Source organism: Danio rerio, chromosome 6, assembly GCF_049306965.1.
Source record: "Danio rerio strain Tuebingen ecotype United States chromosome 6, GRCz12tu, whole genome shotgun sequence".
Classification (NCBI taxonomy): Eukaryota; Metazoa; Chordata; class Actinopteri; order Cypriniformes; family Danionidae; genus Danio; species Danio rerio.
The window spans coordinates 55034222-55048141 of NC_133181.1; the positions used below are offsets into that span (position 1 = coordinate 55034222).

The 13920-nt window shown below is 33.2% G+C and overlaps 1 protein-coding gene across 5 annotated transcripts in view; it reads left to right on the top strand.

Moving 5' to 3' along the window:
* esyt1b (extended synaptotagmin-like protein 1b) overlaps positions 1 to 13920 on the top strand; it is a 76515-nt gene that overhangs the window by 42488 nt on the left and 20107 nt on the right. For 3 of the 5 annotated variants that reach the window (XM_694639.11, XM_073954697.1, XM_073954698.1), the window contains 16 exons: positions 881 to 1030; positions 1469 to 1579; positions 1736 to 1912; positions 6103 to 6188; positions 6275 to 6323; positions 6974 to 7063; positions 7145 to 7240; positions 8284 to 8355; positions 9765 to 9851; positions 9939 to 10085; positions 11194 to 11300; positions 11703 to 11856; positions 12670 to 12846; positions 12930 to 13012; positions 13678 to 13726; positions 13804 to 13893. In XM_694639.11, the coding sequence (XP_699731.6) occupies positions 881 to 1030; positions 1469 to 1579; positions 1736 to 1912; positions 6103 to 6188; positions 6275 to 6323; positions 6974 to 7063; positions 7145 to 7240; positions 8284 to 8355; positions 9765 to 9851; positions 9939 to 10085; positions 11194 to 11300; positions 11703 to 11856; positions 12670 to 12846; positions 12930 to 13012; positions 13678 to 13726; positions 13804 to 13893 (1725 nt within the window). The remainder of the gene's footprint in view (positions 1 to 880; positions 1031 to 1468; positions 1580 to 1735; positions 1913 to 6102; positions 6189 to 6274; positions 6324 to 6973; positions 7064 to 7144; positions 7241 to 8283; positions 8356 to 9764; positions 9852 to 9938; positions 10086 to 11193; positions 11301 to 11702; positions 11857 to 12669; positions 12847 to 12929; positions 13013 to 13677; positions 13727 to 13803; positions 13894 to 13920) is intronic. The other 2 variants (XM_068222064.2, XM_073954699.1) reach the window with 2 other exon arrangements.

Below are 13920 nucleotides of genomic sequence, written 5' to 3' on the forward strand. Positions count from 1 at the left end.
ACTAGATATTTGTCAAACATTTCTTTAAAGCCTAAAGTTACATTTAAAGGCTTAATTAGGCAGGTTAGGTTAATTAGGCAAGTTATTGTATAATGATGGTTTGTACTGTAGACTATCGAAGAATATATATCTTAAAGGGGCTAATAATTTTTTTCTAAAAATGGTGTTTAAAAAATTCAAAACTGCATTTTTTCTTGTCGAAATAAAACAAATAAGACTTTCTCCAGAAGAAAAAATATTATCAGACATACTGTGAAAATTTGCTTGGTCTGTTAAACATCATTTGGGAAATATTTAAAAAATAAAAAATAAATCAAAGGGGCGAATAATTCTGACTCCAACTGTGTGTGTGTGTGTGTGTGTGTGTGTGTGTGTGTGTGTGTGTGTGTGTATGTATATATATATATATATATCCAGAGATAGAGAAAAAAAGCTAAATAAACAGTCCTTTACAGCCCTTTTCTAGGCAGTCTTACATTGTTTAAATACAGAAATTGAACAATCAAACGTACAATAACATGATCATCATTGTATGAATAATTCTTTGCAATAGTATAAAATAATATGTAATAATATATTTATTTTCACAATAATAATCTAATCATGCAATGGGACTAATAACGATAATGTCTATATGTTGTTCAGCCCTAGTTTATGAGGACTGTATTCTTGAACTAATTGTTTTAGACACAGTGAGAGAAGAGCTGATGCTGCAAAGTACATTGTGGACATTGTGTGTTTTTGACACTTGGATGGATGTGAACTAATCGTAGAAAACCTCCAAAGCAAAATGACAGCTCATCGAAGGCTCATATGTGAATACTTTATGGATTTTTTTCCAAATGTGACTTTTGTTTGATCTCCTTTGGGTCTCTTTCAGGTGAAGGATAATGACCGTGTTCAGCTTTTGGGGAAAATGTCTATTCCTGCATCCCGTCTCCTCTCTCATCCCGATCTGTCTATGGATGAATGGTATAATCTGGAGAATTCTGGCCCAAAGAGTCGCATTCACATCAACACAGTGCTCAGGGTAAATTCACCATCATCCTGCTCACTTAAGCTGCATTTATTTCTTCAAAATATAGTAAAATTGTATGATGTATGTATATATATATATATATATATATATATATATATATATATATATATTGTATGTTGTTTTAAATTTTAGTTTCTGTTTACTAAAATGTAATTTTTCTGTACCTTTTTTCCATGCGTATTCTGGTTAGGCCATTTTTCAGCTCCATCATTTTGTTGATATCACTTTCCTGGCAGCTAATTACAAAAAAATATCAATTTATAGCAAAAAACTGCAAAAATTAAACATTTTCACCACCTAATAAAACATTATATATTTTTATCATAAGTGATAAGTGTTTTAAAAAAGGTTTAGCAATGTTATGAACAAATGTTTTCAAAAATAATTTGAAAGAAGCATCTCAGTCTACATTGATGTCATTTCCTGCAGGTTCTCTGGTTGGATGAAGCCGCTGTAACTGCGTCGCTCCTCTCTAGTGGACCTCTTTCAAAGAGCTCACGGCCAGAGAAAACCACTCCCCACTCCAGCTTCGCCACCGAGGTGTGCAGATCTCATCCATTAGTCTACACTCTTAATAATGCGTCAGAATAGCCATACAAGAACTAAAAGTTCTGGAAAAGCATTATTTGATGGCCAAATCAATCCTAAACAACCTGCAAAATCAAAATGATTCAACCATGCTGTTCATATTTGCAGGGGCTGCTGCGGATCCACTTGGTCGAGGGTCAGAATCTGGTGGCTAAAGACAATCTGATGGGTGGGATGGTGAAGGGGAAAAGCGACCCATATGTCAAGATCCAAATCGGAGGTGAAACCTTCAAAAGTCACGTGATCAAGGAGAACCTCAACCCCACCTGGAATGAGATGTATGAGGTAGGAATGCTGGGAAATGCAATCACAGTTAAAGTCATTATATAAGCACACATATTCTGAATGGCTTCGACAGAATTCAAATGAGGCATTTTAATCTAGTAAATCTAGATTAATTCCAAGATTACAGTAAGATTAATCAAGATTAAAAAGATTATCTATGCCCATCTAAAACATTAATATATATATATATATATATATATATATATATATATATATATATATATATATATATATATATATATATATATATATATATATATACATACACATATACACACACACACACACACACACACACACACACACACACACACACACACACATACATACATACATGCATACATATATACAGTTGAAGTCTGAATTATTAGCACCCTTCAAATTTTTTTTCTTCTGTTTTAAATATTTTCCAAATGATGTTTAACAGAGCAAGGAAATTTTCACAGTATGTCTGATAATATTTTTTCTTCTCGAAAACGTCTTATTTGTTTTATTTCGGCTAGAATAAAAAAAGTTTTACATTTTTTTTAAACACCATTTTAGGGACAAAATTATTAGCCTTTAAGCCATTTCTTTTTTCGATAGTCTACAGAACAAACCATCATTACACAATAACTTGCCTAATTACCCTAACCTGCCTAGTTAACCTAATTAACCTAGTTAAGCCTTTAAATGTCACTTTAAGCTGTATAGAAGTGTCTTTAAAAAAGTGTAGTAAAATATTGTTTACTGTCATCGGGGCAAAGATAAAACAAATCAGTTATTAGAGATGAGTTATTAAAACTATTATTTTTAGAAATGTGTTGAAAAAATCTTTTCTCTGTTAAACAGAAATTGGGGAAAAAATAAACAAGCAGTCTAATAATTCAGGGGGGCTAATAATTCTGACTTCAACTGTGTGTGTGTGTGTGTGTGTGTGTGTGTGTGTATATATATTAGGGTTGGGCATCTAAGCTATAATGCCGATCCGATACGCATCTCGATACAAAGAATACGATCCGATATATTAGCGATACATTTGTGACATATTGCGATGCAACACGATACGATTCACACCCATATCACGATACGATGCGATATTTCAGCACTAACTAATTAGATCAAGTTTATGAGATGACGTGAAAGAGGATGCTGTGCCATTGAATGAGTTTGATTATTAATAAACCAAGCAAAACCAAGACTTTTTTTTACAAACTGGCTCTTCTCTCAGAGCCAGAGTGTCAGTTTACAGTAGAGGGCCATTTTAGATAATATAGCACATATTATTTAAGTATTTTCAAGATAAACAGAATGTATAAGTGCAATATATATTATAAATGTATATATTTGCACTCTTTCAACATAAATAAATTTAGCATTGCACAACAAGAATTGTGATTTAACTTTTCAACTATGAAAACAAGTTTTGCAAAGATATATTTTGCCACTGATTATTCAAAACTTAAGGTTGTGAACTAGCAGTGTTATGCTGCTTTGAAACATCACTGTCACTGTAAACAACAGGCTAATAAAAATATAACAAACCAGCAATCTTCTTGCTGTGAGGTGGTCAAACTACCCACTGTGCCACCGTGACACCCAATTGTTTTTATCATTATCATTATTAATATTATTATTATTATTATTAAATAAAAATTAACAGGAGGAGGTGTTTAAAACCTTCGTTCTCCGTGACACTAGGCTGAATATCTTTGCAGATGAACAATGCAATAGCATTCGTTATTGGCGTAGAGCGAGCAGAACTGTTGCGCATGGAAAAAAAACTTGCAATGCTTTTCTCACCACTTTTGGAGCTGGTAGCTACAGTTGAAGCAGTGCGAAAGCCGGGGATGCAGAAACACTGGAAGATGCTTTCACAACAACACCGTGGCGCCGCTTCAAGTGAGATATCAGATTAGTCGTACTGCCCGCGTATTTTACAGATGCGCGGCACATTTTGCAAATTGCATCTGTCCTGTCATGTCGTCCATCCTTAAATCCATAATGTTGCTTGCCATACTTTAGATTTAAAACTCGGTGGGGACTAAAATGTTTGTTTTGCTTCTCGCGCTTTCTGAGGGCGCTCCACTAGCTTCATCCGCACACCTGATACACTGAGTTGTAGTGAAAGTGTGCACATCCGCAAATCCGTTGCTAAGGCTTACTGTATGTAGGTCGATTAAATTATGCGCCAAAAACAGGTTGACAACTCTTGTTAATAAATAAAAAATACATTCTATATAAAAAATATAAGCTGTATCTCGGAAAAATCGATGCATCTCGCAAAAACCGATGCATCTCGATTTGCTTCCAAAATTTCATTCATCCTCTGCTGCTCTACCGATGCACTCGCATCGTGCACGCGCATGACCGCGTATCGATACATATCGGTTAATCTTCCCATCCCTAATATATATATATATATATATATATATATATATATATATATATATATATATATATATTTTTTTTTTTTTTTTTTTTTTTTTTCTCATTATCCGGGTTGTAAAATTTCCATCATAACCTATTATTGATTGTTATTTAATTTGCAGACATTCTGATCGCTTTTTTCATTTATATTTTTGCTAATGAACTTGCACGACGAGCATATAGGCTAAATTATTCATTTATTTATTTGACAAATGAACAAAAACTCCTATCTGCCTTACCTCATATCTTCCTCCTGCATCGACCTGAACTGGGTGCTTGCCTGTGCGTAATAAAACGCATCAAGGGAGACTGATGCAGAGGCAGTTGTCATTAAATTTTGTGTCTTTGCCTCGGAAAGTCGACTTCTCATGACCAAAGACCGGAATTACTAGCGCCACTTTAGCCAGCGTTTTGTAGTTTGGAAACATTTCTCCTAAGGCTGTGATCAGAACTAAGTTTGCTGGATTCTCTGAATGTGGGATTTCCCGATCCTGCAAGCACTCGTTTCACCGGGAAAAAATACTACAGCACGCGCTCTTTCTGCACCCCTCTGAGTTCGGGAATGTGCTCACAATGCACAGTGTAGCAAAATACACTCGGGCCAGTTTCGGCTAGATTCTCGCCTGCCGGAGACTTACCCCTCGGCCCGACTCCAGCTCCAGATTCGGTGGTCGGAAGCGAGCCGAAGCTGCCGCATCTAAGCCAGAATCGACCCGCGAGTAATGTGCACTGCGGCCCGGAACTGGCGCGATTCAGTCTTTATATACCTTCATATAAAACCTTTTGATAGTACATTGGTACTTGATACATGGTATTACAACCATTTGAGTTGATATAACAGCAAACGCAGGCTATAATGTAAACACGAAGTGTAATCAAACAAAGGACAAAGGTAATAATAAATGTTTTTTGATTCCAAGAAACAAATAATACTAAAAATTAATAAATTATTTTGTAGTACACAAGAACATCAATATAATAATAAACCTGACCTCCTTGCTGCCGCTTGGTTGGATCTTCATTGTCCACTACATCACTTCCTCTTTTTTCACCTTAACTATTAATATAACAACTATTTGGCCATTTAAAAAAACCTCTCACACTAAGCTGCTGTGACATTTTTGCAACTGTACGCAGCGGTGACAAAGAGGAGACAAAACAAGGGCGATCACCATCAGCTGGATAGGAGTGGGAATTAGAGTTAGCAACAAATTGCAATAGATCACCCTCAGCATAATCCGTCAAAATGACTAATCACCTTTCAATTTTTACATCACTGCTGAAAAAAATCCCTCAATGATGGAAAATATTTGGTTAACTCGACCTCTGAGATAGATATATATATATATATTAATATATATATATATATATATATATATATATATATATATATATATATATATATATATATACATATATATATATCTATCTCAGAGGTCGAGTTAACCAAATATTTTCCGTCATTGAGGGATATATATATCCCTCAACATACATATATATATATGTATGTATGTATGTATATATATATATATATATATATATATATATATGTGTGTGTGTATGTATATGTATATATATATATATATATATATATATATATATATATATATATATATGTATATGTGTATATATATATATATATATTTAGCTATATATATAGCTATTTACATATTGTTTGCATTTATTTTGTAATTTAATAGTAGCCAATATACATTTTAGTTTATGCTGCAAATTCTACACTTATTTAAATTGTGACAATACTTCCCATTATCATCCTTAAGGTGGTTTTGACGGAGCTTCCGGGTCAAGAGCTCACGTTAGAAGTTTTTGATAAGGACATGGATATGAAAGATGACTTTATGGGCAGGTATGAAGGCTTCTTCTAATGTATTGCATTATAACTCTTCTATTGATTATGTTTAGCATTATTCAGCCATGTATTATTTTCCTTAGGCTGAAGATGAGTCTGAGTGACATCATCAGCTCTCAGTACATTAATGAGGTGAGCAGTGTGTGTGCTTGAGTCAAATATAAGGGTAACACTTTACTTGAAGGGGTGTTCATAAGACATGGGGGTGTCATGAAACCTTTATAATCGTGACATCGCACGTCATGACAACATGCGTATAACAGCTGTTAATAAGTGTCATTTCCTCTGTTATGTCATTTGAAATGCAAAGATGACATTGCCAACTTGTATTTGCTTCATCTTTGTTATAAGGCAAGGCAAGTTCATTTATATAGCACATTTCATACACAGTGGCAATTCAAAGTGCTTTACATAAACAAGAATAAAAGAAACAAGTATAAGAAAAATAAAAACAAATAAAAAAATGATTACAAAAAACAATATATAATAAATAAAAACAATATTATAATAAATTATAACAACTTGACATTACAACATAATTTTTCATAAATCTGTCATAAACATGTCTATTAAAATTGTGTCATGCACAACAAACAATGTCAACTTAGCAAATGTCACTTAATGCCAGTTGTTATAAGCATGTATAAATTCACATTCATGTGTCTTGTCATGATTATAAAGGTTTAAAGGCAGTCTTTTGAACACCTCTTCAAGTAAAGTGATACCATATAAGGATAAATTAAGCGCAGAGATTCTCATGCATGGCTGTGTTTGTGTGTCAGTGGTTTTCTCTGAGCGATGTAAAGCGTGGTCGTGTTCACCTCGCTCTGGAGTGGCTTCCCACTGTAACTAAACCAGAGAAACTACAGCAGGTGAGAGAGCCGTCTGTCTTCCTAAACTAACCTCTGTCTGAATATACGTTGATGAAACTAACTGGTTGACTTGTTCAACAGGTGCTGCATTTCCAGTCAAAGAGCTCATTTCTGAATAAGGCAGTGCCGTCTGCAGCTCTCCTGTTTGTGTATGTGGAGCAAGCATATGAGCTTCCTGTGAGTATTAACACTAATGTTAGCTCTTTAAATAGCTCATTTATTCTACTAGGCTGCAATGAGATTATATAGAGAGCTAATGAAGACTGAGAACCTCAGGCGAGAGACCTCAGTTTCAAATACTGCAGAAAAGGCTTATTTTAGTCCAATTATCTAGAAATTCTTAAATCAAGCAGCATTTTCTAGATGACTAAAAAATTTGTCTTGCTTTCAGAAATAGTGTGGCAAGATTAAGTGAGTTTTTCCTTAAAACAAGCAAAATAATCTGCCTAAATTATAAGCAGAATACTGTTATTTCAAAGTCAAAACAAGGTTATTTTCTTTCATTTATCAAATATGAAAGTAGACATTTACAAATTATTTTTATTTGACCAAAATGTACCCAAAAGAGCCTATATTTAACAACTCATCATAATAACACATTTTTTTCAACACCAAGTTATAATATTTGAATAACTTCTAAAGGAGCATGTGGCATTAAAAAGGGATAGTTCACACAAGAATGACCGTTTATTCATAAATTACTCATATTCCTAACATATTTCTTCTGATGAACAGTAGATATTTTGGTGGACATAGGTGATCAAACTATTGTTGGTCCTCATTGACTCATCATATTTATTTTCCTACTGTGAAAGTCATTGTGGACCCCTACAGTTTTTTTTAAGTTATTATTATTATTATTATTTTTTACTTTTACCAACATTTGTCGTCTTCAGCTTTAAAAAGCAACTTCTAAAAGTTGGAAACAAATTAAGAGTGAACAAATGGTGAGAATTTAAATTTTAGGGGTAAACTATTCCTTTAAGATTGGATAAGAAATGGATAATTATTTTAAATTGCTATAATATTTCACTAATTCACAGTTGTAATGTATTTTAATTAGTTTTCGGAGACATTAAAACTCTTTTGGACTCTAAACTGTTGAAGATATACTGTATATATTCCTGTTGAATTTGTGGATGAAAATCCCTGAGTAGATTCTTAAATGAAGCATGTCTGAAACATCTGCAACAGATGTCTTATTTTCTCTTTTTAATTAGCTCAAGAAGAGCGGGAAGGAGCCTAAAGTTGGAGCTGAGCTGGTCTTAGGAGGAACATCTCGAAAAACAACGGTGAGAATCTTTTAATTTTTTTATTGGTGCATCTATTTTTAGAGTTTTATGGCAGCAAATCATTTTAATGACAATAATGAAGTCAGTGTGCACAGTTCCTGAAGAAACTTTGAGCTAATTAAAAAGAATAACAAAGAAAATTCAGCACACGTCCACTGTTTCTCTCTCTCTCTCTCTCTCTCTCTCTCTCTCTCTCTCTCTCTCTCTCAAAAAAAAAAAAGAAAATCTGTTTTTGTTTTTCGAGTAAAGGTTATTGCACACTGAATCTGAAATTTTTGTCTGTAATTTTCGCTAGTAAAAAATTATTTCGAACTCACATTGTGTCAATCGTATCGACACACCGCCCCTAAAACTTATGGGTGTCATAAAAAAAGTTTAATCAGGTTTGATTTTTTTTTTTTTAATTATTATTATTTTTCATTTTTTACATCTGAAAATACGTATTGAGAGGTGTTTTGACAGTTCAGAGCCACGGTATAAGCGGAGTGAATGCTGTCACTTGAGCCATCAGCATTGATAACTTTGACAAACAGCACATAATTAAGACAGAATGTGGCACACAGTTGACAACCCCTATGCTTGGTTCAGTGATTGGCGCAACTGTCCCCTGCTGCTGATTTGGTCTGTGTGTGTGCGTGTATCTATACCTTTGATGTAATGTGCCTATACACATTATAATAGAAAGCTAGACGACTCATGGTGCACATCGCTTTGTTGCTCCGATACATCAACGTGACCTCCATCTATTAATGTCTATGGTACTGCCAGTCTCTGTTCAGGATTTGTTTATGTACTTGAATGTGTGAATTATCACAAGCATTGTATCAAAATTTCACTTATTTCTTGAAATACACTTTGCATTTAGGAATAATCCAGCACAGCTCTTTGATAATAATTTATGCAGTATTAGGTTAACAGAATATGTAGCCTATTCCTCTTTTCTATTTTGTAGAAGAGAGGAGATCAAAACATCACTGCTTGAATTGATTCCCAAATGTTGTGCGTTTTTTCGTTATGGATTAATACGCATCGGACTCGGTTTTGCAAGGTTTTATTTGCCGAATTTTTCGTATATAGATACAAAGTAAAAAAAGCTCACGAAAATTTCAGACTGCAGTGTGCAAAAACCTTAACAGTGGCAGTATCTCTTTGTTTATTATTCTGTTTAATTTGGTCCAAGTACCAGCTTAAGGTTTTTAGGATGTGAAGACTGACTTCTTTTTATCCAAATTATTATATGCAGATTAAACTGAAATCAGCACACACCAACTATTGCTCTAAAAAATAAAAGTTTTTTTTAAATAATTTAATAATAATTTAAATAAATAGTTTTTTGAGAGCAGTAGTGGGAATGTACTGATTCTGATTGTTATTCTGTCAATAATTTCCCTGTCGGATGTGCGCTGTAGGTGTGTGATCGCACCAGCACTCCTAAATGGGATGAAGCGTTTTACTTTCTGGTTCGAGACCCTTTGAATGAAGACCTTATTGTGAAGGTAAGACAATGCAAACAACAGCACATCATTTCAGCACACTTTACCATCTCATCTGAACTTTCTACATAATATTTTGCCTCTTTTCAGTTGTCCCATAACTGGGATTTTTCCGTGGGGTCTGTGGTGATTCCTATCAAAGAGCTTCTCTCTGAGCCGGATCTGCTGCTGGACCAGTGGCTGGATCTGGACGGAGCTTCACCTCAGAGTCAGATTCTGCTCAGAGCTCAGCTGAAAGTACAGCATCTGTTTGTTTTGCATCTTGGATTTTGCCATTTAACCATCAAGTAAAATGTTGAGCTTTTAGTCACACAAAGCTTATTTGTTAAGGAAAGCTACAATAAATCAGAAAGGTTTTCTCAACCAGGTTACACTTTTTAAAATAAAACAATGTGCAAGTATGATATAAATTAAGAGGAAATTTTCTTTGCTTGATTTATCAGGTACTGATTTGAGTAAAATTTAAATATTTGTTTTGATAGGTTTGATAATATTTCTTCCAAATTTCAAGTAACATTATTGTAATTGAGAGCGTTTTATATTTAGAAAATATTTAATCTGTTGTGATAGAAAGTTCCAACGAATATTCACTTAACTCATCATAAATTAAAACATTGTGATTATGTTGCCTAAATCTAAAAACCATTTAATTTCATGTCAAAAATCGTCTGTGATTTTATTGTATTATTATTATTTGTTTGGAAGAAATCTAATAAGTAATTCAGAGAGTAAACTATTAATTAATACAGAACGTTATTAATAATTATTAACAGTATTACTATTAATAAGCAATATAATCTCTCAAGTTTTTCCATAGCTGCAGTAATAAGAGTAATGGTGTTAAATATTATTACAATCTTTAGTAACTATTTTAATATTTTTAATATAAACATGTAATTTATTCATTTCAAAACATCAACTTTAGGCTTTTTATCCTAAATTTTCTCAGGAGAAATAGAAAAAAATCAGTTATGAAAATAACATAAATACATACAGTTCAAAAGTCTCAAAAAAATAAAGTAAAGAAAAATCTTAAACAAATTATAATAAACTTATAAATAAAAAAGGTTCTATTTAAATATATTTTAAGATGTTTTTATTTGTGAAGCAGATTTTTTAGCGTTATGGCATCTTTCTTCAGTGTCACATTAACCTTTAGAAATCATTCCCGTTTTTGCTCAAGAAATATTATAAATATCGTATTTATCGTCGCTTGTACATTCTAATACATTTCCCCCAATTCTTTTTAAAAGACATGAATATGGTTCCATCATGATCGATCACATTTGCATGAACTTTTCTGATGAAGTGTTGTGTACTTGATGTGCTTTTATCTTTGTTATAGATTCTTTGCCCTAAAAAGATGGAGAGCTCAGAGGAGCAGCATGAGGAGCCCAAACATCATGAAGAGTCCAGCATCAGAAGAAAACAACAAGAGGAGCTCATGCAGAAGTGAGAGAAGTTTTTCATCCAGACCATATTTAATAAGCACTTAAACCTCTTGTAGAATTGAACTAAATAAATCTGCACAGTACAATAGCTCACTTGTAAATCTATTCTTTAAAACTTAAAATCTCTTCCAGAAGTCTATATTTACTCAATATTGAATCAAAATGGACACAGCTGGAATATTGGGGTGTTTGTTGATAAGAATCTGTGCTTGTCATCAATTTTTTTTAATTTATGTGACATTTTCTCCTCCCTTTCCTCTTCAATGATATCTTGCTTCTGATTGGTGTTTACTGGCTTGAGGGCGGAGTCAGTCTGTCACTCACTTTTTTTGGCTACATGATGGTAAAAATAAACATAAGCTATTTCACTTTGACGTATGTGTGTGTGTTCTTGGCTTTTCAGGTCTAGTATTGAGGAGGTTCCTCCATCTCCCGTCAGCAGGACGTCCTCAGTTTCTGTCCCAGAAGAAGAGGAGGCACCAGAGGTCACACAAGTCTCCAGTTCAGATGACCTTCGACCCCTGCACACCAGCCCTGACCCCAGCTTTGGTACAGAGGTGAGAAGTGCTTTATAAATAAATTACATTCGATTTTTAGATCATGGATAAATAGATGTCAGACTGTTGATAATCAGGGTGCGATTTTGGTGAAAACAACTTTTCAGTCATTTTGCAGAATTTTGTTTATTATAGTTAAACAGTATTTCTTTATATATATTATATATATACACAACAATAGTAGGTGGCGACTAATTCCTGTCCTAATGAGTGCTTTATTTGTTCAAATGATTCGTTCAAAATGGCTGATTCATTTCGAAGTACAGCAAGCAAGTCTTTGTGAAGGGATTATTGAATCATTTACTCAATGATTTGCTTAAAAACTGATTAATTTAGGAATTAAATATCGCAATGTTGCTCTAAGATGCACAAATATTCTGCTTTGTCTTTTTTGGAACTTTTTTCATTGGCAAAACAGAAAATATCAGACGTCAATGTATTCTAAAATGTAATGTAAATTGTTTATTTACTATATATATATATATATATATATATATATATATATATATATATATATATTATATTATAACTATTATTATTATTGAATAATTATTACATTTGCATTTTCACATGAGCACTCTTGCTTAAATGTTATTATTTAAATATGCCATGTCTAATTAATAAAATAATATAAACAAAAAACTATAGTAGTGTCCAGACTTTTTACACCGTAATACATGCATAAAATATATATTGGGAAAATGGCTCTAAATGAAGTATGGAAGCACTTAATACAATCATTGCAATATTATTAAAAACAATATATAATGGCCCTCTTTCCAGCATAGCAGTGAGGTGTTGTGATGTTTTCAGGGTGTTCTGCGGCTCATCCTGCTGGAGGCTCAAGATCTGGTGGCGAAGGATGGTCTGATGGGTGGGATGGTGAAGGGGAAAAGTGACCCGTATGTTAAGATCCACATCGGTGACACAACATTTAAGAGTCACGTAATCAAGGAGAACCTCAACCCCACCTGGAATGAGATGTATGAGGTGCGCTCAGGACTGCAGGTTTATGGAGGTTGATGTTAAAAATGGTTTGAAATGGAATATCATGTAATCAATGTGTTTTCCAGCTGGTTCTGACCTCCAGCTCCTCTTCTGAAGTGCTCGTAGAGGTTTTCGACAAGGATATGGACAAAGATGACTTTTTAGGGAGGTATGTAGATATGTGGTTATGGTTGGTTGTTTAAAATTAATTGGGTTAACTGTGTGTGTGTGTGTGTGTGTGTGTGTGTGTGTGTGTGTGTGTGTGTGTGTGTGTGTGTGTGTGTGTGTGTGTGTGTGTATAATAACAGTATATTACAATTTAATATATAACAATAAAACCATGAGCGTTTTTTTTTAATAAATTTATTTATTTGTTCATAGATACAAGGTTAATTAAAATTAACAAAATATTAAATTAAATTGTATTACTATACACACAAAAAAACAATAAACCCCATGCAATTTACAGTGAATTTATAACATGTTTGAGACTTGGAGCAGAGTTACAAATCATACTAAAATCTAGAACCTAAAATCAAGACTAAAATGACAAAACTAAACCCTTAAAAAAAAAAACTTTAAACTAAGTAAAATGTGTAAAGATTTTGTTTTATTTCAACTAGATGACAATAAAATATTTCATTTATTATTTACCCTAGCTTGGTATGCTAAAATAATTAAAATATATAATTAATTAAAATAAATAAATAAATAAATAAAGTAGATTTTTATAATAAAAAAATCATACAATTGAATAAAAATACATCAGATTAAAAAAAAAAAACAGACTAGAAACTATTTAAGAGATACTAAAATAAAGTGATGTGTCCACAGGATGAAGATCAGTCTACAGGAGATCATTCAGTCTCAGATCACTGACAGAGTGAGTAAATCATCCCTGGTTTCTTTCCTTAGTAATCTCTTACTTTCATAATTGTTGTTGTTTTCTTTCTGTGTCAGTGGTTTTCTCTGAGTGACGTCAAACATGGTCGTGTTCATTTGATTCTGGAGTGGCTGAACACAGTGACAAAACCTGACCCACTGCAAAAGGTCTTCATTAAATCTTTATTGTATTGT